The sequence below is a fragment of the Felis catus genome, chromosome A2 (assembly GCF_018350175.1).
Source record: "Felis catus isolate Fca126 chromosome A2, F.catus_Fca126_mat1.0, whole genome shotgun sequence".
NCBI classification, from domain to species: Eukaryota; Metazoa; Chordata; class Mammalia; order Carnivora; family Felidae; genus Felis; species Felis catus.
The window spans coordinates 6,040,547-6,050,397 of NC_058369.1; the positions used below are offsets into that span (position 1 = coordinate 6,040,547).

The 9,851-nt window shown below is 46.9% G+C and overlaps 1 protein-coding gene across 1 annotated transcript; it reads left to right on the forward strand.

Annotated features, from left to right (window-relative positions):
* Nucleotides 1-3,619: 3,619 nt before the first annotated feature.
* Nucleotides 3,620-7,162, forward strand: CD209 (CD209 molecule). Its single transcript, XM_003981802.5, has 8 exons — nt 3,620-3,777; nt 3,940-4,014; nt 4,148-4,234; nt 4,944-5,021; nt 5,326-5,403; nt 5,620-5,771; nt 6,219-6,331; nt 6,716-7,162. The coding sequence occupies exons 1-8, from the start codon at nt 3,738-3,740 to the stop codon at nt 6,855-6,857; spliced, it is 765 nt and encodes a 254-aa protein (XP_003981851.2). The 5' UTR covers nt 3,620-3,737; the 3' UTR covers nt 6,858-7,162.
* The last annotated feature ends 2,689 nt before the right edge of the window (nt 7,163-9,851 follow it).

Genomic DNA, 9,851 nt, shown 5'->3' on the forward strand with positions numbered 1-9,851 from the left:
CTTGCAGACACCCAAGACAAGCCTCGAATGTCATTCCTTTGCTTATTAAAACTGCCACCTACCGATCTGGAGTGGCCTTCTTCTTTCTTCCTGCCCTATATGTATGGGGACTAGTTTCAGATTTCACCCAGGGAAAGTCCTGAGGTTGCAGACCAACAGGAAGGAAAACTGATTGGCAAGAAAACGGATAAGCAGATGTCAAGAGGACACAGAAGCCGGTTTGAAAGGCTTCCACTGGCCAAATCAAAGACAATTTAAGCATCAAAAATATGGGAGGAAGAAGCAACATCAGCAAAAATGCCACAGTAAGTTTTGTCCTTCTAGGAAAGCGATGGAATAAACTGCAAAATTTGTCAGAATCAGCATTTTTAGAACTCTGGAAATCAACCAAAATCTCACAATAATTCAGGGAGCATGTCGTCAAGAAAAAGAGCTGAATCTCAGTAAAGAACAGTGAGCTCAGGAGAATCTTAACTTACTCTGGTTCGATTCCCCACCCTCCAACTCAGAAGTAGCCCTGAAAAGTAACAGTCTGGATAGCTGGTTCTGGAGGAAGAAGAACACAGCTGGAGCTCTTAAAAATCCTCACTGCCGAGCAGGAGTCATCATTTGATCTGTCTGATTTCCCTGGAAGCCCACACTTGAAAGGCTAGTCTTCAACTGACCCTGCTTGAACTTGCCCAGTGCTAAAAGCCTCTCTCCAGGGGACACTCCTCAAATGTTTTTTTTTTTAATTTTTTTTAACGTTTATTCATTTTTGAGACAGAGAGAGACAGAGCATGAACGGGGGAGGGTCAGAGAGAGGGAGACACAGAATCTGAAACAGGCTCCAGGCTCTGACCTGTCAACACAGAGCCCGACGCAGGGCTCGAACTCACGGACCGCGAGATCATGACCTGAGCCGAAGTCGGCCGCTTAACCGACTGAGCCACCCAGGCGCCCCACTCCTCAAATGTTTTAACAGGACAGCTGCCTGAGGCAATGAGGCAAATACCAGCCTAATCAAAAGTCTCAAAAGGAAAAGTTAAGGAATGAGAGATGTCCTTGGGGCTTTGAAAAGTTCTGATATATTCTTGGGATCTGAAAGGTCACCTGTATGCACAGGGGTTTGTGCACACCCAGGAAAGATCTGAGAAAGCCCTAAGCTCTCAGTTCTGGCTGGCTTTAAGGCTCTGGGAAAGCAGGAAGTGAAGGCTAAGGCAGAGCTTCAAACTTTCTGGCTGTGTGTTGAAGGTGTGTCTGAACACACAAAGTCCCTCAGCAGAGACTGGGAGACTTTTAGAGGCATTCAAGGAAATCTCTGTCCAGCCATCAGCTAACTTCTAAGCTAACTGAGTAGAGATTTTAGTGGGCTTACATGACAGAGACTTTACAGAATTAGTTCAGAAAAGTCATTAAATAAGCAAAAAACAACAAACAACAGTGACAGCAAACCTTTAGGAGGAGGAAAACTCTGATTTCCATAGCTGCCGTATTATTTAAAATGTCCATTTTTCAACAAAAAGATTATGGGACATACGAAGAAACAATGAAATATTACCCATACATGGGCAGGGAGGCGGGGGTGGGGCAGAAAAAGTGACTAAAAACTGTTTCTGAGAGAGCACAGATGTTGGAATTCCTAGGCAATGATTCTAAATCAGTGATTTTAACTAAATTGGTATTGATCCTACCTAGATTGTGATAAATTAATATGTTAATAGTAATCCCCAGGGCAACCAAAAAATAATTCAAAAATATATAGTAAATGAAACTAATAACCAAGAAAGACCTAAGACATATAAAAAACAAATAGCAAAATGGGAGATATAACTCCTACATTACCAGTAATTACATTAAATATAAATGAACTAAACTCTCCAATTAAAATGTAGAGATTGACAAAAAATTAAAAATAGAACTACCCTACAACCCAGCAATTGCACTACTAGGTATTTATCCAAGGGATACAGGTGTGCTGTTTCGAAGGGGCACATGCACCCGAATATTTACAGCAGTACTATCAACAATAACCAAAGTATGGAAAGAGCCCAATGTCCATTGATGGACGAGTCGATAAAGAAGATGTGGTGTATATATATAGATAATGGAGTATTACTCGGCAATCAAAAGGAACGAAATTGTTGCCATTTGCAACAATGTGGATGGAACTAGAGGGTATTATGCTAAGTGAAATTAGTCAGAGAGAGACAAATATCATATGACTTCACTCATATGAGGAATTTAAGATACAAAACAGATGAACATAGGGAAGGGAAACAAAATAATATAAAAACAAGGAGGAGGACAAAACATAAGAGACCCTTAAATACAGAGAACAAACTGAGGGTTGCTGCAGGGGTTGTGGGAGTGAAGATGGGCTAAATGGATAAGGGGCATTAAGGAAGACACTTGTTTGGATGAGCACTGAGTGTTTACATAGGGGATGAGTCACTGGAATCTACTCCTGAAATCATTATTGCACTATATACTAAGATGTAAATTAAAAATAAATAAATAAATAAATAAATAAATAAATAAAATGTAGAGATTGACAGAATGGCCTAAAAAAGATGATCCAATTGTATGCTGTCTACAAGACAGCATACAATTTAATGTTTGTTTATTTTTGAGAGAAAGAGAGAGAGGGGGAGAGGGAGAGGGAGAGGGAGAGAGAGAGAGAGAGAGAGAGAGAGAGAGACAGGATCTGAAGCGGGCTTCTTGTTGACAACCTCGAGCTTGACCTGGGGCTCTAACTCATGAACGTGGAGTTTATGACCAGAGGGGAAGTCAGACGCTTAATTAAAACTAACTGAGCCACCCAGGCACCCCAAGAGACTCACTTTAGATTAAAAAAGAGAGAGAGAGAGAGAGAGAGAGAGAGAGAAACGTATAACCAATTGAATCAGGTTGGAAACCAGGGGTCCATACATATGCAAAAGGAGAGTTTGGTATACACGTTTCAGAGTGACTCTGCAAAATGCTTCATAATCAAAAAGAGGAAAAGAGTAATTGCTTAATAGTTGGTTAATCAAGGGAACGTTAAGTAGTGGTTAAGCAGGGACCCAGAGGCCCACCTGCCAGGGTCCTATTCCGAGTACCGCCACTTACAAGCTGTGTGACCTCAGGCAGTTCCTTTCCCTCTCTGTTTCTCAGTTTCCTCATCTGTAAAGCAATGGAAAAACCGTGTCTTCCTCATAGGGCGAATGTGAGATCTCTCAGGGGGCACCCCCACCCCCCAGCCAAAGACCGTCAGGAACTCACTCGCGGTCGAACAGATCCAGATTTATTGCTTGTTCCACGAGGGGGAACACACACCCTGGGGAACTGCGAGGCACGTGCCAAACGCTATTGCTACTGAGCACCTATTATTAGAATAGGCGATGTATATACCCAGCACTAGCACCCGGTGGTAAACCTCACAGAAACAGTTCGAGGCAGGGCGCTTGTCCCGCTTCCCACCCGAGGAAACTGAGACTCCGACCAGGCCGGGCCAGCGCTCGCAGGACTGGATAGGGTTGGAACAGCGCCTTGTGACCCCGGGGTTGACCGTGCGGCTCCTGCCCCCACCCTCCGTGCCTTCTCCCCTACTTGTGTCAGCACTTCATTCCTCCACCCTCTTTTCCGAGAGGAAGCAGTGTCCTGTTTTGTGTTCTTCTTCCTGAATCGGGGAGGAATGTTCCTGAGGAGGGGCTGCTGGGGCAGCACGTGGGGTTATAAAAACCACCGCGTGGAGGGGAGCCGGAGAGAAGAGGAGGATGGCGGAGATGTGTGACCCCAAGGAGCCGGATGACCCCGGTGAGGCTGAGGCCCCCCCCCCCTTGGGGTGACGGCAGGGAGGGCCGGGCTCCCTCCAGGCTCCCGGGGGAGTCAGGTCTGGCCTCCGGCTTGCAGTCCTGACGGCGGGGCTCGGGCAGGCTCGGCTTCAAAGCTCGGCTAAGTGTGTTCTGTCCCGTTCAGAGGTGGAGGTGTTTGGGGACCAGAGACTGGCTAAGAAATACACCGGCCTGCTCAGGAGCTCACGGAGCCTGCCAGGTACCGAGGTGGGCGTGTCCAGAGCGGGCATCTGGGCAAGGGGCAGCCGAGAGGCCCCCGCTGCAGCATGGGGGTGGGTGGGGCAGGGTCCGTCCCTGCGGACCTCAGCTCTGCCCGTCTGCTGGTCCTTCAGGGTGTCTGACCCAGGCCCACCTGCCTCTGCTGCTGCTTCTTGTCTCCCTGGGCTTCTTCATGCTCCTGGTGACCACTCTGGTTCAAGGTGAGTCGGAGGCTGGGGGCTCGGAGTCTTGGGTCGCTTTAGGTTGTCCCTCTGGGAAGGTCTCGGTGCTATTCCGCATCGCCTTCTGTGTGGCTGGGGGCTGGTTACTACCCCTCTCTGAGCCTGTTTCTTCATCTGTGAAATGTAGCTCGTCTTCCTCCACACGGGACCTAGGCTCCCAGAGACCTTGAAACCAGATTTGACATCAGGTCAGGCCTGAAGCTGGTGCTGATGAAAAGGCAATTCTCGGGGCTCCTGGGTGGTTCAGTTGGTTGATCGTCCTACTTCGGCTCAGGTCATGATCTCACGGTTCATGAGTTTGAGGCCCGCATTGGGCTCCCTGCTGTCGGCACAGAGCCTGCTTTGGATCCTCCGCCCCCCTCTCTTTCTATCCCTCCCCCACTTGCTGTTTCTCTCTCTCGCTCAAAAATAAATAAACATTAAAAAAAAAATTGGGGCGCCTGGGTGGCTCAGTCGGTTAAGCATCTGACTTCAGCCGGGGTCATGATCTCTTGGTTGGTGGGTTCGAGCCCCACGTCAGGCTCTGTACTGACAGCTCGGAGCCCGGAGCCTGCTTCGGATTCTGTGTCTCCCTCTCTCTGCCCCTCCCCTGCTCACACTCTGTCTCTATCTTCCTCTCTCAAAAATAAATATTTAAATTTTTTTTAAATAAAAAATAAATAAAGGGGAATCCTCTGGTCTGTTGCAGTCTCCAGGATCCACCAATCCCTGCAGAGAGACACAGGGGACCATCGGGAGAGGAACCATCAGGAGAGCCCCGGCCTCGGTGAAGGGCTAGATGCTGGGTTTGGGGCAGGAGAGGGCTCAGAGGCTGTGTGACTTTGGATGAGCCACCGCATACCCCTCCCCCCAGGGGTGAAGGAGGGAGGGTAGAAGTGGGGGAGGAGACTGGATCCCCGGGTGAGACCCTGGGGACGATGTCAGGCAAGTCATTTTCAGAGCCTCAATTTTGTTGTGTGCATAATGGACTCTTGGGGTCCATTGTGAAATCTACTGATAATGTTGTCACGGGGCCCTCTCCACACCAAGCACACCCTAGGTGCTTAATAATTGAAGTCCTCTTTTCCCAGGGGATGTTTCTCAGGCCCAGAAACAATCATCCCTGGAGGAGATACTCCAGCAGCTGACCTGGATGAATGCCACCCTGGGTAAGCGTCAGACACCAACGTCGGGAGGGAGTTTGGGGCTCCCAGGTGGTGCTGGAGCCCACCTTCTATGGCTCCTGGCTTCCTCAGGCTGGGGTCCGTCACACGGATTTCCTGGGGACTGAGCTGACAGCTGAACACAGGGGCCCGGCCCTGGGTTCCCAAGATCTGATGCATCTGCTGGGGGCCTGTCTGTCCCAACCCCACTCTCCTCCCCAGCTGGCCTGTGCCGCCACTGCCCCTGGAAATGGGAACTTTTCCAGGGAAGCTGCTACTTCTTCTCCCTGACCCAGAACACCTGGAAAGAGTCCATCGCCGCGTGTCAGAACATGAGGGCCCAGCTGGTGGTCATCAACAGCACTGAGGAGCAGGTGAGCTGAGCAGAGCGCCCGACTGGGGCGGGACCTCGGGAAGGCCAGCGAAAAGCCTTCTGTCCCTCTTCTGCCCTCCCCGAGATGGAGGCCTGGGGTGGGGAGATGGCAGGAAAGGCTTCCTGGAAGAGGGGGCCTTGGGAAGGTCATGTGAGAGAAGAACATGCCCAAGAGGAACCCATGTGTGAACAGAAAGGGAACTCAGAGCCCTCTCGAGACTGTGCAGAATCTCTCCCCAGACATGAAGCCGAGGCTCAAATAAACACGTTTCCACATGTGTACGCACATTAACACAGCCACGACACGCGTGTGTGTGAACACATACAACTTGAGTGAGGGCTATCGGCTGGACCACAGGTCTTCCGTTGGGGTGGGGCAGGGGACCATGGGAATGTGGGCAGACATGGGGAAGGGTGATGTCTCACTGCCCGTCCTCCCCCGCCCCAGAAATTTCTGAAGTCTTGGAATACGAAAAATAGCCAGCGCACATGGATCGGCCTCAGTGACCACCACAATGAGGGTTCTTGGAGATGGGTGGACAACACTCCCCTCCAACTCAGGTGATCTCCCAGAGACAATGGCCTGGGAAGGGTGGGCACTGAAACCCAAACCCGGATGCTCAGACTCTGGAATTGGAAAGCATCATCTGATGGGCTTGCTCGGTGGAGATGCAGAGTCCTGACTCCATCCCAGGGTGGGGGGGTCTGATTCTATAAATCTAGGTGTGGGCCCAGGAATCTGCATTTGTACTTTGCAAGCGCTGATTCCATTGGGAGTGGTGTTTGAACCCTCGTTTTGAAAACGCTGCCTCTGAATCCTCGCCACTCTCTGACTGCTACTGGGGCTTTTGCCACCAAAGGCCGGGGACCAGCTCTTCCAAGGGTGGGCTGGGGAGTGGGCTCTGGGTGGAGCAGGGGGGCCGATGGCTTTGATGGTGTTCACAGCTTCTGGAAAGAAGGGGAACCCAACAACCACGGGGATGAGGACTGTGTGGAATTGTACAGTGACGGCTGGAATGACAACAGATGTAGTACAGAAAACTTCTGGATCTGTAAGAAGCCCTCGTCCCCCTGCCCGGGCCTCTGAGGGCCAGTGCTCCCCGTGCCCCACCCCGTCTCCAGAGATCAGGCAACGAGCTCATGCATGCATGCTGCTTGTTTCTCTCGGGCTTCGTTCTTTCCGCTTCTCCTGCTGGTGGACTCCCATCCTTCTCCTGCATGGAGGCCTTTAAGATCCTGAGAGAGATTCCGAGACCCCCTTCTCCTCTAAGATCTGTCCCTTTGTAGGCTGTAGACGTCTCCCTTCTTCTGTTGATGGTCTCAGCCCCTCTCCAACACCCCCCATGACATCCCCTTAATAAAGTCACACACTGCATTATGTGTTCCATTGAACTTCTGTCTGTCTATTTTTTTGGCCACTGTTTCACTCACTATAGTGTTAAATTATATTTGATATAAACTAGGGTATTGTTTTCTTTCACTCGGTTTCTCTCTACTACTGTGTATTTTATTTCTCAGATACAGTTTTGGATTAATTTGTAATTTGGGTTGAGAATATACATATATACATATAAGTATGTATGTGTCTATGTGTCTGGCTATCTATTTATCTATCTATCATCTATCTATCATTTATCTATTATCTATCTATCTATCATCTATCTATCTATCACCTATCAACCAATGTATCTATCTATCCATCTATCATCTACCAATCAGTGTATCTATCATCTATTGTCAATCTATTTTCTATCTATCTATCCATCTATCTATCATCTATCCATCTATTATCTATCATCTATCAATGTATCTATCTATCCATCTATCTATCATCTATCTATCTATCTATCTATCATCTATCTATCTATGTGTTCATTCCTGAACACATCATGTCTTTATACGGCACTTTTAAATGTCCTTCAGTAAAGTTTTGTGACTTTCTTCATAAAAACTTTATTACTAAATGTGTGTGTTAGTGTCCTATTGATGCTGTAACAAATTACCACAAACTTTGTGGCTTAAAACAGCACGAATGTACCCCTTACAGCTCCAGACGTTCAGTGTCTTAATTGTCTTCGTGTCCTTAACCTTTTTGATAAGTATTAGTCAATTATTCCTTTTTTCAAAGTTTATTTTGATTTTCTTTTGAAGGTGGGGGGAAGGGACAGAGAGAGAGGGAGAGAGAGAATCCCAAGCAGGCCCCACACTGTCAGTGCAGAGCCTGACACAGGGCTCGAATTCACAAACCGTGAGATCAAGAGTTAGACGCTTAACCAACTGAGCCACCCATGCGCCCCTATTTTTAATTTTTTTAACTTTATTTTTTAATTTTTAATTTTTTAAATGGCATCTGTGCCCTTTATTTCTTTTTCTTAAATTTTTTTAATGTTTACTTATTTTTGAGAGAGAGAGAGAGAGAGAAACAATAAGTGGGGGAGGGACAGAGAGAGAGGGAGACACAGAATCCAAAGCAGGCTCCAGGCTCTGAACTGTCAGCACAGAGCCTGACGTGAGGCTCGAACTCACAAACCGTGAGATCATGACCTAAGCTGAAGTTGGATGCTCAACCGATTGAGCCACCCAGGCGTCCCCTATTATTATTTTTTATAATAGCTATCTTAGTGGATGTGAAGTGCTATCTCATTATGGTTTAGGTATGCTTTTGGTTTGGGGTGTCCAGTGCTCTAGGTCTCCTCAGGAGGCAGAGCTAGGAAATACATGCATGTGTACTAACTGAAACACATACACATACACTTCTATATTTATTTCTGTATCTACTTGTCTGTGTACATATATTAAAAACTATGAGTTCAGGGATGCTTGGTTGACTCAGTAGAGCATGCGACTCTTGATCTTGGGGTTGTGAGTTCGAGCCCCTGTTGGGTGTAGGATTACTTAAAAAAAAAAAGCACAAATTCATACCGATACTCTACTTCCTGTCTAACACTGCAGAGTTCATTCTGGCCTTTCCCCTGTGCTTACTTGTAAATTTTTGTAAAATTTTTAAATGTTTTTATTTATTTTTGGCAGAGAAAGAGCGCATGTGTGCGTGAGCATGGTGGGGGAGGGGCAGAGAGCGAGAGGGAGACACAGAATCTGAAGCAGGCTGCAGGCTCTGAGCTGTCAGCACAGAGCCTGATGTGGGGCTGAAACCCATGAACCTTGAGATCATGACCTGAGCCAAAGTCGGACACTTACCCGACTGAACCACCCAGTCGCCCTCCCCTGTCCTTATTTGTAACATCTTTCAGCAACAGTGAGAGACCTGGCTCTCATTATTCACAATATATTTGCTAATCATTTGCTCAATCCTAGAATACACAGGAAGTAGTTTCAGAATTTATAATTCATATCTCTGTGAGAAACAATTATCCTGTTGTTGAAGTGTATCCTTTCATGGATTCTTCAGCAAAGACTAATGGGTACAGAGTTCCTTTACATCTTGTGTATAATTGAAGGACAGCTGGGCTGGGTATCAAATCTTAGGTTTGTGCTTTTGTTCATTGAGTTTTTGTTTTGTTTTTTAAAGTTTGGGTTTTTTAAAAAAGAGAAATGGGGAAGGGGCAGAGAAAGAAGGAGAGAGAGAATCTTAAGGGCCCCGACGCAGGGCTTGATCTCACAGATGGTGAGATCATGACCTGAGCTGAAATCAACAGTTGGTTGCTTAACCACCTGAACCCCCCCCCCCAGGTGCCCAGTTTTGCTGTGTTTTTTAAATGACACTCATTGTTGTCTTGTTTTGAATGTTAGTTTTGAGAAGTCTTAAATCAGTAGAATTCTTTTGACTTGGTAAATTGTTTGATCTGGAGGACTTGAAGATTTAATCTTTGAAATTGAATAGTTAAAAAATATGTTTCAGAGTCGGCCATTCTGGGTTAATTTTCCTAAGTATCTGCTGAGTCTTTTCAATGTGTAAATTCAGGTGATTTTCTATTTCTGAAAAAAAATTTTGAGTATGGTTTAAATATTTAGCTCTGTTTTATTTTGTCTGTCTTCTCCAGGGACTCCAAAAATACACACATTATTCTTTCAGTCTGGACTTCCATTTTAATCCATTTCTCCCTGACCCTGTTTGACTTCT